The sequence below is a fragment of the Trematosphaeria pertusa genome (assembly GCF_010094035.1).
Source record: "Trematosphaeria pertusa strain CBS 122368 unplaced genomic scaffold BU26scaffold_7, whole genome shotgun sequence".
NCBI lineage: Eukaryota > Fungi > Ascomycota > Dothideomycetes > Pleosporales > Trematosphaeriaceae > Trematosphaeria > Trematosphaeria pertusa.
This window is the reverse complement of record NW_022987218.1, coordinates 2,073,123-2,092,023: the sequence shown is the minus strand read 5'-3', so window position 1 is coordinate 2,092,023 and position 18,901 is coordinate 2,073,123. Positions and strand designations below refer to the sequence as shown.

General features: G+C 56.8%; 8 protein-coding genes across 8 annotated transcripts; 5 read left to right on the top strand and 3 right to left on the bottom strand.

The window, feature by feature from the left end:
* Nucleotides 1-912: 912 nt before the first annotated feature.
* On the top strand, nucleotides 913-2,401 carry BU26DRAFT_427018 (CNDP dipeptidase; the record flags this gene model as incomplete). The annotated part of the gene is made up of 2 exons (XM_033823712.1): nucleotides 913-1,041; nucleotides 1,100-2,401. 2 exons carry the CDS (start codon nucleotides 913-915, stop codon nucleotides 2,399-2,401), a joined length of 1,431 nt encoding a protein of 476 aa, XP_033684462.1.
* A 31-nt stretch (nucleotides 2,402-2,432) lies between these two features.
* Nucleotides 2,433-3,385, top strand: BU26DRAFT_318381 (uncharacterized protein). The gene is made up of 2 exons (XM_033822008.1): nucleotides 2,433-2,511; nucleotides 2,565-3,385. The coding sequence occupies exon 2, from the start codon at nucleotides 2,693-2,695 to the stop codon at nucleotides 3,350-3,352; it is 660 nt and encodes a 219-aa protein (XP_033684461.1). The 5' UTR covers nucleotides 2,433-2,511; nucleotides 2,565-2,692; the 3' UTR covers nucleotides 3,353-3,385.
* A 350-nt stretch (nucleotides 3,386-3,735) lies between these two features.
* BU26DRAFT_484873 (uncharacterized protein) lies at nucleotides 3,736-5,454 on the bottom strand (the record flags this gene model as incomplete). The annotated part of the gene is made up of 2 exons (XM_033825870.1): nucleotides 4,927-5,454; nucleotides 3,736-4,655 (listed from the first exon to the last, which is right to left on the bottom strand). Exons 1-2 carry the CDS (start codon nucleotides 5,012-5,014, stop codon nucleotides 3,736-3,738), a joined length of 1,008 nt encoding a protein of 335 aa, XP_033684460.1. The 5' UTR covers nucleotides 5,015-5,454.
* Nucleotides 4,633-5,689, top strand: BU26DRAFT_519514 (uncharacterized protein). The gene is made up of 2 exons (XM_033829071.1): nucleotides 4,633-5,304; nucleotides 5,402-5,689. The coding sequence occupies exons 1-2, from the start codon at nucleotides 5,096-5,098 to the stop codon at nucleotides 5,478-5,480; spliced, it is 288 nt and encodes a 95-aa protein (XP_033684459.1). The 5' UTR covers nucleotides 4,633-5,095; the 3' UTR covers nucleotides 5,481-5,689.
* On the bottom strand, nucleotides 5,480-7,062 carry BU26DRAFT_484869 (uncharacterized protein). Its single transcript, XM_033825869.1, has 2 exons — nucleotides 6,548-7,062; nucleotides 5,480-6,474 (listed from the first exon to the last, which is right to left on the bottom strand). Exons 1-2 carry the CDS (start codon nucleotides 6,864-6,866, stop codon nucleotides 5,780-5,782), a joined length of 1,014 nt encoding a protein of 337 aa, XP_033684458.1. The 5' UTR covers nucleotides 6,867-7,062; the 3' UTR covers nucleotides 5,480-5,779.
* A 189-nt stretch (nucleotides 7,063-7,251) lies between these two features.
* BU26DRAFT_565101 (cytochrome c oxidase family protein-like protein) lies at nucleotides 7,252-7,682 on the top strand (the record flags this gene model as incomplete). The annotated part of the gene is made up of 4 exons (XM_033833354.1): nucleotides 7,252-7,275; nucleotides 7,339-7,381; nucleotides 7,483-7,518; nucleotides 7,597-7,682. The coding sequence occupies 4 exons, from the start codon at nucleotides 7,252-7,254 to the stop codon at nucleotides 7,680-7,682; spliced, it is 189 nt and encodes a 62-aa protein (XP_033684457.1).
* Nucleotides 7,683-11,150: 3,468 nt separating this feature from the next.
* BU26DRAFT_426729 (uncharacterized protein) lies at nucleotides 11,151-15,830 on the top strand (the record flags this gene model as incomplete). The annotated part of the gene is made up of 1 exon (XM_033823691.1): nucleotides 11,151-15,830. The coding sequence occupies one exon, from the start codon at nucleotides 11,151-11,153 to the stop codon at nucleotides 15,828-15,830; it is 4,680 nt and encodes a 1,559-aa protein (XP_033684456.1).
* Nucleotides 15,831-17,623: 1,793 nt separating this feature from the next.
* Nucleotides 17,624-18,494, bottom strand: BU26DRAFT_318295 (uncharacterized protein). Its single transcript, XM_033822005.1, has one exon. The coding sequence runs from the start codon at nucleotides 18,322-18,324 to the stop codon at nucleotides 17,839-17,841; it is 486 nt and encodes a 161-aa protein (XP_033684455.1). The 5' UTR covers nucleotides 18,325-18,494; the 3' UTR covers nucleotides 17,624-17,838.
* Between the last annotated feature and the right edge of the window lie 407 nt (nucleotides 18,495-18,901).

Below are 18,901 nucleotides of genomic sequence, written 5' to 3'. Positions count from 1 at the left end.
CAGCTCGCCGCATGGGCTTGATCAGTTAAGCGGTAAGGATGGCACCTCTGAGGCGAAGAGCAAGGAGCCTACGCCGACTGAGCAGCCTCTCGAGAAACCTACAGCCGATAACCCACTGTTCAAAGAGCCGGATTTTAGTGGAGAGAAGGCTGACGACAAGAGGGCACAGGATCTGCCGCCCAGGGAAGACGTGCTCAGCCCGACCGAGACATAGAGTATGTACGGTAGACGGGGACGTTTTGTGCTTTTTATCTTTTCTCCTCTTCTGCTTTTCTATGGCATTTCATGCCCGGTAATGTCCTCTAGAGCATTTCGAGCATTCATTCCTATGTACTACTAGTTTTCTCCCTGCCTCGGCATTTTCCCTACCAGGTCTGACTAATGTGGTTTTTTATGGCATGATCGATCGCGATGGATATTTCCTTGGGCATGAGCTTGTATGGAGCGTTTCAATTTGCCGTTTTCGCGGAGATGTATATACTCTGCATAGCTGGTTGGTCGCCTTTCTGTCGGGCGCGGGGAATCAAGCAACAATTTTCAGACTTGGAGTGCCGCTCGTGAGATGATGTGTTGATTGACGGTGAATGTCACCTGTTGAAGGTAGGCCATCGTTGCAGCGGAGGGAGCTTGGGCCATGGTTCACGGATCAGGTCGTCGCGTGTGACGTTTCCTGCAACCACAAATATGCCCCGCCTGCCCCGCAGCGTCTTGCTGCATCGGAGAGCGGCGCAGGCACATTATTCACCTTCCCGATTATCCACAGCTCGCTTTGCCTCGCCGCCGCAAATAACCGCGCCAACAGTTCGTCACAACTGCTTCAATCCTCGTCCTACCCGAACGTTTGCTTCGACGACACCAAAACATCGCCCTCCTGACAAAGTTTGGCCATACCTATACGCCCCGTACGACGCAATGCCTCACCTCGTGCCGTTTTTCGAGCAGGTAGATAAGCTGCAGGAGACGTTCGTCGATAGGCTGAAGGAGGCTGTGGCTATTCCGAGCATCAGCTCTGAAGATGAGCGGAGGAAGGACGTCGTGAAGGTGGGATCTTGCCAATAGAATGGGAGACGAGCGATGTAAGCTAATCGCTGAACGACAGATGGGCCATTGGCTCGCCGACCAGATCAAAGCACTCGGTGGTACAGTAGAGCTGCGCGAGCTCGGAAAGCAGCCTGGCCGCGAGCACCTCGACCTCCCGCCCTGCCTCCTCGGCCGATACGGCAACGACCCCAAGAAGCCGAATATTCTCATCTACGGCCACTACGATGTACAGCCTGCGCAGAAGTCGGACGGCTGGGCGACCGATCCATTCAAGCTGAGCATTGACGACAAGGGCCGCATGTATGGACGCGGTTCGACGGACGATAAGGGACCAGTTCTCGGCTGGCTTAACGCGATTGAGGCACACCAGAAGGCCGGCGTAGAGGTTCCGGTCAATCTGATCATGTGCTTCGAGGGCATGGAGGAGAACGGGTCAGAGGGGCTGGATGAGACGATTCGCGCGGAAGCGAAGGGTTTCTTCAAGGAAGCCGACGCGGTCTGCATCTCGGACAACTATTGGCTGGGCACAGAGAAGCCCTGCTTGACGTATGGCGTCCGCGGCTGCAACTACTACGCCGTCGAGGTCTCTGGGCCCGGACAGGACCTGCACTCTGGCGTATATGGCGGCACAACCCACGAGCCTATGACTGACCTAGTCCGCATCATGAACTCCCTTGTGGATCCTGATGGTAAGATCCTAATCAAGGGCATCGACGACCTAGTGGCTCCTATGACCGACGAGGAAGCTGCGTTGTACCCTCCAATCGCCTTCACTATGCAAGACTTGCACGAGTCGCTCGGCAACGAAGTATCCATCTTCGATAACAAGGACGATGCGCTCAAGCACAAGATGCGGTACCCATCGCTCTCACTACACGGTATCGAAGGCGCCTTCTACACCCCGGGAGCAAAGACCGTCATCCCCGCCAAAGTCATCGGCAAGTTTTCCATCCGCACAGTCCCCGACATGGAAATCGACGCCGTCAACAAGCTCGTGGAGAAGCACGTCAACGACGAATTCGCAAAGCTCAAATCTAAGAACAAGATGAAGCTAAATACCGTGCACTGCGGCAAGTGGTGGGTTGAGGACACTAACCACCCCAACTACACTGCTGCGGCAAAGGCTGTCGAGAGGGTGTTTGGCGTTAAGCCAGATATGACGAGGGAGGGTGGCAGTATCCCCGTTACACTGACGTTCCAGGAGGAGCTGGGCAAGAATGTGTTGCTGTTGCCGATGGGGAGCTCGACAGATGCGGCGCATTCGATTAATGAGAAGTTGGATAAGAGGAATTATATTGAGGGGACGAAGCTGCTGGGAGCTTACCTGCACTACGTCGCGGGAGAGCTCAAGCGTGCCTAAGGGGTGATGAGAACGCGTTGCGTGTTGGGTCAAGCTGTGCTAGGGAACATTAGAATGCTCTCTACAGACGGACACACGCAAAGGATGTAAAAACCCGAATGAGATCTTCTGTATGCCCCCACTACTACTGTGTCTTTTTTCCGCTCATTCTGAGTCGTGATAGAATGAGCCAGCCATTGACCAATCAGCTGGCGTCGGCCGGAAAAACCGCTTCCGACCAAAAACTAACTCTCTCCTTGGACCCTTCAACCACCCCATCACGCATCCTCCCCCCAGCTCCCCAACCACATAATGTCGACATGTAAACCTCTCGCGCGAATATGCATCAGAAACCGGCAACCCTCTTTCCTCCCCCTCCCCCAACGCCGCCACGAATCGACAACCCGCCGGCACAAGAAGCTGCTCAACCTGCCCGCGGCCCCATCCTACACCCCCGACCGGTCCCAACCAACCCTCATCTTCAACCCGCCCTCCTCCGCCCCAAGCGTCTACCACACGCCGCTGAAATTCCTCCCCAAAGACGACCGCCGCCGCCAGCTCTACGCCGCCTTCCAAACCGCCGCCACGCAGACCGCACACCGCACCGCCTCGCCCGCCGTCGCCGCGCCCGGCACGCCGCTCAGCGCGCCGTCTTTCCTGCCGCCGCGGCCCTCGGCGGGCCTCCCGCCGCCTGTGCGAATTCCGTACGATAAGAAATACCACCTCACTGATGCGGATATCGTGGAGATTCAGAGGCTGAGGAGGGAGGATCCGGAGAGGTGGACGAGGGTGAGGCTGGCGGAGAAGTTTGGGTGCAGCCAGTTTTTTGTGGGGTTGGTGGCGAAGAATGAGGGGAAGGCGGAGCGGGTGGAGAGTGAGCATGAGAGGAGTAGGGCGAGGTGGGGGGTTAGGAGACGGACGGCGAGGGAGGATAGGGGGAGGAGGAGGGAGCTTTGGGGACGGGATGCGTAGGGATGATGCGTGAGGGAGTTAGAGGTGAAGGGGAGGAGCTGATGTGGTAGAGGGGACATAAAATAACGGGCGGATCTGGGGCTGTCTTCGCGAAGTGTATAGAAGAAGGGTTTGGGGTGTACGATATTCAGCGTCTACGGCTGCAAGCGTCGCATATGTATGCATTACAGGGACCTACCGGGAAGAGGTGTATTTTCTTGTGTATCATACCATACCATGTCATAACATCCGATCAATACCCCCTTAGGCACATCCACACCGCGAACATGTCCATCGATCTTATCCTCCCCGCTAAGTGCGAAGACATCTGTATCCGGGTATCTATCTCCACAAACGCAACAAAACGCCTTCCATCCTCCTTCCCATCCATCCATCCCCTCACCCTACATCCTCATACTCTCCTCACTCCTCTCAATCTCCACCCCCTTTCCCACCCGAAACACAAACCCCTCGCTCTCCCCCGCCCCATGCCCAACCCTCCACGCCTCAAACCTCCCTCTTGCAACAATCTCCCAGCGCTGCCGCCGCTCTGCCTCTGCGTCCTCGACGCTTACCCCCGGCGCAAACTTCAGCACCTCGACGCGCCGCACCGCAAGCCGCGTGACGCGCATGCCCTGCGGCCACGCCGTCGGGACCGCGGGGCGGAAGTGCGTGGCCGACGCGGAGTGGCTGGTAAGTATGACGGCGCAGCTGAGCAGCGCGGAGAGGCGGTCTAGCTGGGTGGTTAAGCTGGCTGAGGCGGCGGAGAGGAGGGTTTGCGAGGGGTTTGGAGTGGTAGGGGAGGTGGTGGTGGTGTTGTTCCGGATCTGGGACGTGAAGCTGGAGAGGTCTTCGAGGACGATAGAGTGGATGCGTCGGTGCATACTGCGGTGTCGCGAGGCGTCAAAGAGGTGCTCTGGGAGTGTGCGTAGAGTGGCGAGCAGGCTGGGCCACGATGAGGGGCGCAGGATGTGGACGTGCAGGAGGCTTGTTTTTAGTAGGGCTTTGGCTTGGGTTTGGAGCTCTGGGTGGAGGGGCTCTTTTCCTGCTTCTTGGAGTTTGCGGGTGATGAGGGATAGTGTGATGGATGCGAGACGCGGGATGCTGATGTGCGAGAGCGGGTCGATGAGGATGACGGCTGCATTGTGACCACCGAGGGCGATGGAGCAGAGAGAGGAGGGGAGGATGGCGAGGGCGGTGAGGAGGTAGATTAGGGATGTTTTACCGGCGCCGGAAGGGTGGTGTGTGGGTGGTGGGGAGATGAGCTCTAGGACTGCTCCTCCTCCTCCCCCAGCTTTCTTTTCTTTCCTCTGCACCGTCGTGGCTGGTGGATGCTGAGGCTGAGGCAGCGGTGCTTGAGCGGGTCGCGCGTTTGGATCCCAGAGCTCATCGTCCGCTGCAGTCCTTGGTGGTTCCGGGTGAGGCTGGTTCTTCTGCTGTTGCGGCGGCGGTGGAGGGAGTAAAGCGTCCAATTCCGGGATCCCGAAAACTTCTCTTTCCTTCTGAGGCAGTGCGAGCTCTCGTAGCGAGCGGAGAAGCTGCGATTCCGTCAACTTTCATTGTTCACGTAAACTTGGGCATTCGCATAGACGGACGAACATCGCTCAACCCCTCAACCTCAACTTCCTTCAACAACCTCTCACCCAATCGCTTCGCACCACCACCACCACTTGCATCCGTCATCTTTCTCTCTCTCCCAATCTATCGGCTCAGCTCCTGTTTCCTCATCGAGATATTCCCCGCTCAGCTCGCACTTGCTTTGCGATGGCGCCACCAATACCCCAAGTCCCGCTCTCCGCCCTGCAGCACGAGATAAACACGCTGCCCTCGGGCAAACCGCGGCGCCCGCCCGTCAACCTAGCCGACTGCGCCTTGAAAGAGATGGTGCAGTATAAATGCAATTCGGAGCGGCCGAAGCAGAAGGGCCTTAGGCCGATTATTGTTTGTGAGCCCGTGGTGCGGTTGTTTAGGGAGTAAGTTTTTTGGCTCTTTCCGGTTTGGAATGGTTGTGCGTGGTGGAAGGCTTGGCGTGGATGGGATTGTTAATAGAGGAGCTGACTTATGTGTTAGGTGTGCGAATGGGCTGCACGTTGAGACTACGGCTTGGGAGGACTGGAGAGCGGGGCAGGAGGGGAAGGAGAAGGCGTAAGAGTCACGAGAGAGGTGTACGATATGAAACCGCATCACATCAAGATTTCTTTCGTCTAGATAGATGCGAATTGGTTAATTCAAGCTCGAGGCGAGGCAATAGCAATGCCTGGCGTCGTGGTAGTAAGACAACTACAGAGCAGGGCCAGTTTGTGAACGCCTCCGAAATGCTCACTAGTCCTGGCCAAAATGCATGTGTACCCAAGAACGCCTCGCTGAAATGCTGTGCAAAAGTTTGAGAAAACATCGCGACCGACCAAATACTGCTGGCGCCATCCTTGTTGCGACGTTGTCGGATCCTCACACCCCTCTCGCTGACTTTCTCCAGAACTTGCGGTCGTAGTTGACGTGCACGCCTTCCTCCAGGTTGACTTTCCGTTCTGACCTGGGCTGCAGCGCAACTCCTTCCCACTCGTCTTCGTCTTCCTGCCGCAGCCTGGCCTTCTCGTCGGCCTCTGCTTCGTCTTTGAGCACATCCTCCATGGCTTCCTGCCAGAGCTTGTCACTTTCCTTCATGCGCTGGCTCCTCTTCCGCTTGCCGGCTTTCTGTTTTTGCAAGCCCTCCTTTTGCTTCGCCATAAGCTTTCTCAGACTTTTCTCAGCCTCGATGCCCTCGTCCGTCGCCTTCTCTCTGATCTTTCGCGGATCGGTCTCACGCTGTGTAAATACGGGCGTAGCCACGTAGGTATGTTTCGGTGGAAATGGTGGAAAGTGCTTTGGGATGTATGTCCTGCTCTCCTTGTCTGGCCTACCGGATAGGTCTGGGCCTATTATCTCGTCGATCTCGGCTACTGGGTCATGCTCGGGAACTGAGGAGAAGAGGGTCGGTTGCAATAATGAGGGCGGGACTTCGCCTGTGTCGAGATGCTGTTCGAGTGATGATGAGCCGGTGAACCCATCGCGGGCCAGAGCATAGACCCAGTCGTGTGGTACGGGTTCGGTGCGCCGCGCGCTGGTCATGGATTTGCGGACATCGCCGAGGAGATTCATCATGTCTACAGCTAGTTAGCAACGTGTAGTTCACTCAGGCTATGATGCCCTGCTCTTGCCGGCTGAGTGATGCCATACAACTGTCAACCAGCGCCCGAAACTGCTCCAGCACCTCTGGCCGCGCGCCATCGAACCCTACGCCTTTGCATTCTAGCGCGATTGCGCGCAGCAGCTGATGATCGAAGAAGTCTTTGCTCTCGCCCGTAGGGTCAATCTCGGCGCTGACCGGCTCGACAATCTGTTGAATGGGTTGTGTGTGGTGTAGCTTGTGGACGACCTTGCGCTTCTTAGGATGCGGCTCTCCGTACGTCGGTACCGACTCCGCGGCGTATGCCCTCTTCATGCCTGCGACAGCACCGACACTGGCGGCACTCGAGGGAGAGATCAGTCCGGGCATAAGCCTGCGTATGGCTCGTAATCGTTATGTAGGTATGTCGTCTGCGGCGCGCGAAGTCGGAGGTTGGTTGTTCCAGGTGAGAGAGCTTCCAGAGGGGCAGAGCTCGCGCACGGCGTTGGTGCGGCGTCCCGCGATTCTGGCCGGTGGTGACTCTGCGGGTGTTCGTATTGTGTCGGCGCTGGCCTTCACCTGGAGAAAGTGAGGTCTCTGGTCTTTGAGGGAGCTGTTCCCAAAGCGCGGGTCGGCCGGTTCTTGGCGGATTACATAATCCCTTTTCACATCATCCGAGCATCGAACGTCAAACCAGCTCCACTGTCCTTCACCAGCTGCCCGATCTCGCAACCCGAACCACAACCCTCTCCGCTCAGCGAAAACCGACTTGAAAATGGCCATCAAGCCCATTACTGGTGTATGTATCGCCATTGGACCCCTCCGGGCGCGTCCGGCCACAGGGAGCTAACGACTGATGCAGATGCTCCGAAGAGCAGTTGTCCTTGACATCTCCGTTTCCCTCGGTACGCGGGCCCTTGTACTATTTGCGAAGCATTTTTAGGCTTTACATGCGCTCCTATGGCTGTAGAGGCGCGCTGTCGAGCTCGGCTGACTGAACGGACAGGCCTCGGAATAGCGGCCGGCTATGCTTTCTGGTACGGTACGTGAAAGCAAACCCGACTATTCATCGACCTGTGCATCCGGTACTGTTGGGTTCTATATCGACTGACTTTCCAAGGCTATCACGTCCCCGCCGTCCGCCACCGCGATGCTTTCTACCAGAGGATCGAAGACGAGCGAGCCCGCGCCCTCGGCTCCAAGTAAACGACAGCTCTTCGCCAAACAAGATCTCTTTCATCGGAGGGTGGAACAAATGCATAGAATGGCTCGAGCTGCGGGACCAAATGTATCATAGTTGGGGTGGATCCCTCGTCGGCCAAGCCATATCAATCAAGTCAAGCACATGTGGATCGCCTTGCCAATCGTCATGCATCGATGAATGCTGTGCCTGCTGCACTAAGACTCACTCCTCTTGTTCCTTTCAATCTATGGCATCCTCGTAACCTAAATCTGTGACATCAGTTTGGTGCCTATTCGGCGATTTTCCTCTTTCCTGTAACCCTCAGGAAAGAACAAGAAAGGGCAACCCATATTAGGTCTGTTCCAGCGGCTATTATGCTAAGACATTCACACTGGCTCGCTCCGTCCCGTCAAAGATCAGCTTTCCTCTATACTAACAATATGATTACTCGCTAGTCTCCTGGAACTATCATCTTCACCAAATCCAGGACCAACAATGCACGACGTTGGAGACCTTTTCCATGCTGTGCATGCCACTCACTAGGATGACCGCCTTTCTTTTGTTTCTCGGACGTTAGCGAATTTCCCAATTTATGAAGACATTGCTCAAGGCCTCACTTTATCGATGAATCTACCGCAAGTGTTCACTACATGGAGAACTGCGTTGTCGCAATATTGCATCATCGCGGAGAGTCTGGCCAAGAAGGAGAAACGATTTTGGTATAGGCTTTGCAGTGTGAATACCTAGAAAAGGTGGTGGATTTTCGTGGGAATAGGAGGTGTAGAGTGGTCTTCAACGTAGAGCTAGCGTTGACACCGAAGGAAAGAGTTAAGCCCCCCGGAGGATTAAATAGTCATCATCTTCATATCTGGTTCATTTCACGCACATGTACTGTGGCTCTATCGCTCTGAGATCAGAGCATAGCCAACCGTAGAGGCCCATAAATGGCTGGGTCTTGGCACTAGCAATACTTAGGCAGGCTCACCTGCACGGGTCCTGTGACATTGCGCCGTTCTTTCAGCCCTCGACCCTATCGCTGTGTTCGACACACTTCCCGATGGGACATTACAGAGCGTCGAGGCCTGCATTGCATGCATACAGCCCGACCCCTATACAGTAACCACCCTACCCGCTAGAAACGCTACGCACGTTTGAACTTCCAAAGTCTGCAACGCGTAGTTGACCCCCTGTCCAAACACCCCCAGAACAATCCTTTGACGTTCCATTCGAGATCGATCGCGCCAAAAGAGGGCGCTGGGCCCGGAGGTGGGTTTCACCCAGTCGATCCGAAACTATCCCGGCGGCTACCACGTATGCCATGCTGCAGGACCGCGGACTGACGGCTAAGATGACAAAGCTATCTTGCCGCTCAGCAGCCTGGAAAAAAACTCCACGCAGCACTACGCGCTGGCTTATCGAGATGTTGGTGGTGTTGATTCACCACTACAGAGACGAAAGGCGGCAGGCAAGGAAAGGTTATCAAGATGGACGATCCAGGAACAGCGAGCTTGCCCGGCGATCATGGCGGCAAGCGGCAGGGATCATGGCTTAAGGCGCCAAGCTTTTGGAAGGAAGGATCGCCGGGGTTCAAATGCAGATTCGAAAGCTCGGACTGTGAACACCACAAGGGAACGAGAAGGGGGAACAAGAGCGTGAAAGCCACGAGACTTACAGTGTGTGTTCCAGGCGCCGGTAGATGGGAAAAGGAATCATCAGGTCGCTCCAGAATGATAGAGTGACACTGGGCTTGCCTTTGATGGACGTGGCGGTCTAAACAGTAAGCCGCGACAGTGCCAGCGACCATAGGCGGTTGGCGTCGCTCTAGCCCAACGGCGGATCGAGTTATCAAAGGCTAGCCTGGAGGGCCGCAGAGTGATGGAGATAGGAGAGGACTCATTGCGAATAAGTAGGAGGCAAGGGGGGAACAAACGGCTTGCGATGCCGTGCCCGCGGTGTGATTGGCACCGGAGTTGGAGCTGCCCGCCGTGCCAGCCTGCGGATGACAGAGGGGTCTATTTTTACGGAGAAAAGGCAAATGCAGGAGGGCAGGAGGGGACTCGTGTCCGCTGAGCTGCGAAAATGCCTCGCTGTTTCCGTCGCCGTCGGTCTGCCGTCGTGCGCGTCGGAGAACAAATTGACTGGCAATGCGTGGTTGAGAGAGGTTGCCCCCATCCGAGTCGTCACCAGACCAGGCGGGAGCGGCGACGGAATTGGCTAGCCGCAATACGCAGCGGGCTTGATGGCGCGATGGGCGCTGCGGGCGGGGATATCGAGGGATGTGCAAGATACGTCTGTTTACAGGTGGCGTCGAGTTCTTTTGCAGCCATATTATCGAGTCGACGAATCGGGAGCCGCGCTGGAACGACGCTCCAAGATGAAACCAGCATTCAAGCGCCGAGCACCCCGCAGCGCGCAAAGGCTCCAGCGGCGGCCCTTTCACTTCGTCGCTGCGGAGCGGCGTGAGTGAAAAATGGCGGAGGGCAAGCCGTCGTGGCAGCAGGCGGTGCGACTTTGCCAACAGGCGGGCGTGGGCGTGGCAGCGGGTAGATTTGACGAGAGGCTAGTGAGGCGTCCGTGATCTCTTCTGGGAAGCCGCGACCGGGGGTGCGCTTGCCCTGCGGACATGACCTGTAACAGTCACGCCTGCCCTGGCGGACGGCGCAATAAGCAGCCCTCGCAGCGCTCGCTCGCTGAGGTTCGAGCTGCAAAACCACAGTGCGGGCAGCGCTCCGAACCCCCCTCGAAGAAAAGCGGCAGCAGCTTCACGTCGTTTGTCGCGCGGGCGTCGTCAACGTTAGTCTACGTCTTTCGCGCTAGGCAGGGTGGATCCCGGTGATCTGTGGCCCACAGGTCGCTGCAGCCGCCTGCTGGCTTCCAGGGCTCCGCCATCCCATCAACTCCAACGCACACCTCTCACCGTCCCCAAACCACTCTCTCCCGCGCCCTCCCCCCCAGGCTCCTGCCCCTCGCCGTCGAGACGAAGGGCTGCCGCAGCACCGCGCTCGCTGCACACACCCTCGGAGCCGCACATTCGAATTTCGGGCGTTTTCCGGATTCGACGCCATATACCGCCCTCTCCGCCTCTTATAGTGCCTCGCTGCAGATCTGCAGCGCGCAGAATCCGCCCTCGAGCCTGCCCCCGTCGCCGCACACCCGCTGCACGCCTCACTCGGCGGCTCGAATGCAGAGCGCACCTTGACCGTCGCTCTGCTCTCTTTGTTGGCTGCACACGTCGACGCAAACCAGAACCGTCGCCGCTCGCTCTCAGCCTTCACTCGGCGCCCGTCCCGAGCGCTCCTTCCGTCGCTCCCCCCCACCACGGCTCGACGCAACGCTCGACATTCCTCGGCCCATACGAGCACGCTCTGCATGATTGCAGTAGCGTGATTCCCAGCGCGGCAGTCGACCGCTTCCTCGACATCGCTCCCACCAGCCTCTCCGCCGTGTAGGCGGCCTCGTTCGCCATGAACAACCCGAACTTCCCCAACATGATGGCGGCCAACCGCGCCGGCACCATTCAGCAGAGCTTCCTCCGACATTACCGGACCCAGCAGTCGAAAGCACAACCCGGATGGCAGCAATCCGTGCCCCCAGAGGAGCGCGGAACCGTCGCATTCCAGTTCTTCACCTCGTACCGGCTGCTGAAGCCCGAGCTCAGCGAACAAGAAGCGCTGCGCATGTCGATACAATTCGAGACCCAGACCTTCTCGACTTCTCAGACGAAAGACCAGTATAGCACCCAAATGAGGCAGAAGATGTACGCCATGCAGAGCCTCCGCCAGCAGCAGCTTCAGGGTATGCAAGGCAACCCGAACAACCCTATGGCCGCCATGAATGCTGTGCAAATGGGCATGATGGGACAGCAGAACCCCCAAGCTCGACAGAATACCCCACAACAGCAGCAGCAGCAGCAATTTCCCCCAGGGTTCCCGAATCCTCAACTCCGGCAACCTATGCAGGTCTCCTCGCTTCCTATGTCACAAAGCCAGTCTTCTATGGGTGTGAATGGTCCTAACCAGCCCAACCAGCCCAACATGCAACCAGGGCAACCGCAACCGCAACCGCAACCGCAACCTCAACCTCAACCGCAACAACCGCGCATAGATAATGCTCTCCTCCTCCGGCTCGCTCACAAGTTAATGCAGAATTCGAGTAACGAACAACGACAACAAATCCAACAGGAAGTCGCAACGTGGCCGGAAGAGAGGCGTCAGGCGATGCAGCAGAGGGGTATCAACCCTCTCTTGTGGAAATATCGACAGCAGGCGGAGGAGCTTGTAAAGAGCGGAAAAATCAACGCAGCTCAAATAGCAGCTCTTCAAGGCCAGAACCAGGTCAACCAGATGGGCGGAGCAGCGCAGCAGCCGGGCCAAATGAATCAGATGCAGAACCAGCAGATGAACATGAACCAACGCCAGCCCAACCAGGACTTTGACTTCAACGCCTTGGCAAACCAACAGATTGAGGCGATCCAGGTCCAAAACCAAGGGCAACAGGTCGTCCCGGCTAGCAACAACTCGAATGGCGCGCAAATGGTCGCGTTCCCGGGGCAGAACGCGCAACAGGGACAGCCGCAGAACGCTGCCATGGCCCAGCGCCAGGCTGCTCACGCTGCCGCACTCCAGAATCAAGCCAACATTGCTCGGCAAGCGCAGGCACAGGCCCAAGCCCAAGCAGCCCGTGCCCAGCAAATGCAGCAGCAACAACAGCAACAACAACAGCAGCAGCAGCAGCAACAACAACAGCAGCAGCAGCAGCAGCAGCAACAGCAACGGAATCCCAATCAAATGCTCCAGGGTCAGCTTGGTGGTCTCAATCTGCCACCTGGCACCCAAAGTCCCGCAACAATGCCAATGCTCACCCGGCCGTTAAATATTCCAGGCCAGCCCGGGCCGACGACACCGCAGCAACGTCCGCAGGCCCATGTCCCTCAAATGACACCACAAAGTCAGGGCCAAGTCGATCCTCAGCTTGCAACCCAGCTGATGCGTGAGGCTCAGCAACGAGCCGCTGTGGCCGCGCAAGGCCAGCCATTGACCGAGCAGGCCCGAATGAGCATGATGCCCATGGACCTCGACCCGGTGGCTAAGCAACAATTGCTCAAGCTCCCTGAGCCCCAGTTCCGCTCCCTTCTGCAGAACTACATGACGCAGGTGCGCCGAAATAACGCCATGCACAATGTTGGCTTTCAGGGCGGGCAGCCCACTCCCGGCCAACCAAACATGATGATGAATCCGGCACAGGCACTTCAAATGGGACAGATGATGAACGGCGGCCCTATGGGTAGCATGCGGCCGGGGATGAACCTGGGACAGCAGACACCTAACGGTATGGGTGGCCAGCAGATGGCAATGGGTCAGCGTCCGGGGTTGCCGCCCCAACAGCGTCTTGCTAATGCTCAGCAAGTGCTCCAGCAAAATCCTGGCATCATAGCGGTCACGGACGGCAAGCTGTTCCCCCTCAGCGTCCTAAACCAGGGAATACGGAACAGTCTCCCCGAGAACGTCAAGACATGGGCCCAGCTCAAGCACTGGGCAAGCCAAAATCCGGCGCTTATGCCCGGTGTCGACAGTCAGAAGCTTCTCCTCCTTCAGGTGCTACACTTTCAGGATTTGATGCGGCAACAGCAACAGCAACAGCAACAACAGCAGCAGCAACAACAGCAGCTACAGCAACAACAGCAACAACAGCAGAATGGCATGGGACCCGGACGTCCTCAGCAACAGAATAACATGGGCGGCATTGCGGCGCCAGCCCACATGACCCCTAACTCTATGCCTGCTCGAACACCGCAACCGCCACCAAATATGCAGAATATGGGGCCCATTCAAATCAGCCCCCAGGAGATCCAGATGTTCCGACAGAAATTGCCTCCGCAGCAAGCCAACGTTAGCGACGACCAGCTACGGACCTTCATCTTCAACCACAGGATGAATCAAAGGAGACAACAGCAGCAGCAAATGCTCAACAACATGCAAGCTCAGCAACGAAATCAAGGTCCACAACCGCCTCCGGCCATGCCGGGTCAGATGCCGCAAGGCTCTCGTCCGCCCACTGCGAAACCCCAACCTGCTCAAGCCGTCCCCCAACCAAAGCCGGTGAGCCAGCCACAACAGCCACCACATCCCTCGCAACCCGCCCAGCCTAGTGGACCGAACAACTTGAGTAAAGGCGTGAAGCGACCGAACGAGGAGATGGCCGACGGAAGCACCGAAGTACAAGCCTCCAACGCAGCCCCGCAGGCGCCCGCCATGGTTCCGTCGAGATCCCAGCAAGGACTCAACCTCACGCAGGAGCAAATTTCCAAGCTTACTCCAGCCATGCGCGCACACTTGTTGAAGGCTCAAGACGCGTCGAATAACAAGGCGCAACAACGTTCTCTACCCAGTCAGGAGGAGCTTCAGGCCCGATTGAAGGATCCGGCGCGAGAGAAGAAGTACAGACTCATGATCAATGAGGAGGATCAGAAGCTCCCACGAGGCCAGCCTGTCCACATCTCGCCGGAGACACGGTCGCAGCTGCAGCACACCATCAAGGAGAAGATTCAGCACATCAAGAAAGTGGAACAGGCTCTCCGAATATTCCTTGCCGGTTATGAGGGAGGAGACTCCGAGAACGTTGCACGAACTGTCATCAAGGCCCGCATCTTGTTGCTGAGGCAAATGAACCCCGCAGACGGTACCCTTCATTCCGACCTCACCATATCAGAAGCCGAGTTCAGGCAGAATATTCGCCATATACTCAGCTTCGTTAGCAAGGTCATGTCAAGGATGTCGCAAAGTCAGCAAGGTCAAGGCAATGCACCACCACAGAGTCAACAGCAACCCCAAGCTGCTCAGGCTCAGAACCAAGGTGCAAAACCCCCTCAACTCAACGCTGCCAATCTCAAAATTATGGAGCAGCAGCAGCGACAGCAGAAGGCTCCACCAGCGCCTGTCACATCACAACCACCGTTCCCTATTGGGGGGCAGTCTCCTAGCGGAGCACCCACATACTTCGAAGGCGCAAAGCCACTCACACACCTAGCCCTACCGGAGAAGAAGAGGCAGAAGATGGACCCCACTAGTCAGATGCCGACTCCTGGTTCGAAACCTTCTCCACGTATTAGCTCGGGCAAGGGCGGTTCTCCGGAGCTCAAGAGACAGCCACCGCCCGAGAAGCCTGCGGTGCAGAAACCAACCTTCCGATGCAAGAGTACGGACTGCGAGTATGCCATTCGCGGATTCGACACGCAAGCCGAGCTGGAGGCGCATATTAGCCAGGCGCACGCTAGGATTGATGACCCACTACAGTTCGTTCTTGAGTCGATGGCTGATCTCACGGAAGTGGATGTAAAGACAGGCCGACCAAAGGCCGACTCAGCGGCTGCAAATCGTGTTATCAAACCGGCATCGGCATCGGCAGCCCCTCGTGCGCCGCTTCAGCCAGGAAAGTCTGGACAAACTCCGAGCATGTCGCAGACTGCCGCGACGCCTGCTGGGCCGCCAGCCGCAGCCACACCTATGTCGCGGGTTCCAACACAGCCCGGAATCAAGAACTCGCCATCCACTAATCTCCTTAGGACTCCACAGACTACTGCCAAGGTCGCAACGCCTAGCACGGGAGTGCCTGGCAAAGCCACTCCTGCAAGCGTCACCAAGCCCGCGCCAAAGGAGCCCGAGGTCGCCGCTGTGCCTGAGCCGGAAAAGGAGGAGGAGCTACAGCCGCTTATCCCAACGTCTCTGTTCGATTTCTCTTATGACGACATTTACTGCGTGCTCGATGCGAATGCGCCGTTTACCACGCTGGATCTCAAGGACGAGGACAACTCTTGGGCTCTTCGTTCTCGGCCGAGTTCTCCAATCAACACCCCCGATTCGTCTTCAAAGGATACGCCGTCCACCCGCCAGTCCGATATCTCCGAGAACGACAATCTCCAGATCAACATCGATATCAAGGATGTGGATATGCCGAATGCATGGGTGGCTGCGCTGAATGGAGATCCGCTACCGCTTGACGCTCAGCTCTCCGAGGATTTGCAGAATCTGGGTGTTGAGCTGCCGCCAATGGATAGTGACGACATGATGTTGTTCTATCCTGATAGCGCCATGATGGATCTCGACACCTTGGATAAAACGATGGAGAGTCTTGGAGGGACGTTGGATCCCGCCGTGCTGAGCGCAGCGGCCTAAGTCGATTCGAATACTTCTAGCCCTGCTTTGGGTCCGCTTCTAGTGCTTCGGCGCCGTTCTTGTTTCTTATTGCATACCTTGCATTCATACTAGGAGACTTGCGCAGCAGTCCCTCGGTTTGTGCCTTACTTCTCTCTTCGTTTCTGGATGTATGACTACTTCCTCGCCTTTGCATCTCGGTCTCTTTCGCTGCATGGCGTTATTTGTGTTTATACTTTCTTATGATGAGCCACGTGTCTATGGATTGGGGAAAATGGCCGGCCTGGCCTTGGGATCTTCTGGGAGATAATGGCGCACTATATGGACTGAGACTTTCCTTACTGGGATCTCTGTCTTTTCGGTTGTTTCTGCGGCCCCCTTTTTTTTTTTTTTTTTTTTTTGGAATAATTATACCCCGGTAGCCCCTCTCGGGCGCATTCTTCATTTTACCAATCTAGGGTTTCTTTGGTTTGGCGCGAGAGCACTGGGATAAGTTTATATCGGAATGATATTGATGTTGATGTTCATGTTTTATATTGTGATGTGATGTGATGGCCTTGAAAATCCGCGCACGCCGCTCGACCTGACGATGCTTGACGCCAGTGTCCAACATGCTTGGACCCAGCTTGGGCATGTTTTAATCACGTGCTTGTGATACGGCGTCGAAAGCTGCTAGCCGTGGACTGGACTTCACTCTCCCGGGGCTCACCTGCCCGCGAACACGATGAAATCATCAAAGCACGATAAAAAGCCCAACTTCCTCGCCAAATACGGCGAGCCATGGATGCTCTTTGCGCTCAACAGTCTCGCCATCGGGACGTACCCTTCGGAATGCACTCATCGGAATTACGCTCTCGGAATGCGCGAGAGGAAGTCTGGTTGACTCCCGCTTGTCTGTCTAGTACAGAGCCGGCCAGTCAGCCAGACCTTTATACAGTATAGTGGTTAGCCCTACGGCTGAGAGCCCCGCTGGTAATCAACACACGTGTGGTTTGACAGTTGTTGAGTTGTGGGGTTTTGCTTGCTTGCTTGGTGCTGGACGGAAGTCTGGCTGGAGTGGACGTCGACCACGCCTGGCTCACCCGTGGGTCAGAGGTGGTGGCGATCTCGTGCATCTCTCTCTTGGCGGATGCGGGTTCGAGATGGGTGGGTGTTTGTGTGGTTTGTATGTATGTATGTATGCATGCTTTTTACCTGTTGGTTCCGATGCGTTCCGAGAGACTCCAAGTCTATTCACCTACCTAATCGGGGCGTAAACGGCGTGCAGGGGGTGCGAGCTAACGCACCGGCCGCTGGGGAGGCTCACCGCTTAACTTAGCGATTATGCAGGGCGGCGACTACTGTGCGGCACGTAATCGCGCTGAGGCTGAAGGAAGGATGATGTGTGTTGTGTGCAGGGCGTGTGGGGTGGCGAAGCCGAAGCGGCGTTGCCGAGAATAGCACCACGGGTTTTTGCGTGCAGGATCGGTGATGTGATGTGGTGAGCTTGAGACGAGACGACGCGAGGCAGAGTCGAAAAACGGTCGAGGCAGATTTTTTTTCTTGGGCGAAGGAGTCGAGAGTTCCACGGTTGAAATTGGCGTGGCTGGCGAGGTGTCATGGATCGTGCTAGAAATTGGATGTCGGGTGCCACTTGCAGTTCATGTACCGCTGGTCACACAGGGCGCGTCGTGTTTATCTGTCCGGGGGATCGACGGTTCGCGTGCGACGAGGGCTGTGGTTCTGGAAGGGATTGCATGTTTTTGGGGCGGTGGTGAAAGAGTACCGGAGGGGATGAACCATGGAATGGGAGATTTTTTCTCTTTCGTGTCGTTGTACGAAGGCTGGGTCTGGGGTAGTACGTGGTTTTCGTTGTGCATGTGATTCGGGGGTCGGAGATATATGTTGAGGGCTGTATGCATGGCGGCTGCGTGGTACAAATGGGGAAGCTTTTTGCGGTGGATAGAGATTCTCGTTAGGGAGATAGTGGCGGGTTGTTTGAGCAGGACTCGAGGCGAAAAGGGGACTGATTGAGGTTGATTTCGTAGTTTCATGTATTTTTCAACCTCACCTTCTCCGATGCTGGCTTCAAGCCCACACCGGCCAAGAAGCACGTTCGTACGGCTGCTAGAAAATACACAAACGGCACGTTTCCCCAGTCAATCGCATTCCACCTCCACCACTGCCAGTACACCCATGCCCCTAACGGCCTCACCGAGTACACATGCCCTAGATCCGCAACCAGCAGTCCAAACAAGAAGACCTTCCAGACTTTTAGGTCCGCGGTTGCACGAAGCACCAGAGCTTCGTTGATGCAGAGGAGCAAGTAGAGGTTCGCCAGTTGCGAGAGCACAATTGACGTTGAGGGCGGGATTGGTTCGCCCGGTGCTGGTGCTGAGGCGGCGTGCGTCAGCGTCAGGTATTTGGCCTGCAGGTAGTGGGCGTGTACGGCGCCGACGAGCGTCGAGAGCGGCTCGAGGTACAGGAAGACAAGGCGGTACACGGGCGGAATGGGCGATGGCGATGTTGTCGTCATGGCGATTCTGGACGGCGGAAGGCCGCGATTCAGCTGGGGAGAGCGCCAGGGAAAGCGGTGAGGCGAGACCCCGGGCGCAGGAGGCTCCGAACGGGCCCCAAGGAATGTCGAAGGCGGTCCGCTGCGCGTGAAAGTAATAGGGCGGTCGTGACGGCTTTATGTGCTGCGAGCGCTACCGGTCGGGAATCATCGAGCTGTCTGTCTGGGGGCGGTGACGGGGTGCCAGGCCGGGGCACGGATCAGGGCATTCCAAGGATGGCCTTGTCCCTCATGCAATTTTGCAGCGAACGGACCCGGTTTAGCGTTTCGGCTGCTGAGTTCCTTGGGGCAGATGCTTGAATCATAAAACATGCCCGTTGCTGCGCTCTGCTATCCAGCTTCTCTCCCTCCCGCCTTCCAACTCCCCCGACCGCGTCACCTGTCGTCGCCGTCGTCGCCGCTCTCTCTCTACCCATCTATCGCGTTCCGTGTCCTCGTTCTCGTCCTGCAGGCCGCTGTGGCCCGCCGCTCCCTTGTACATTATCCCTGCACGCTGCCTCTCGCATAGCGTTGATAGTTCTGTTGTCATTATTTCCCT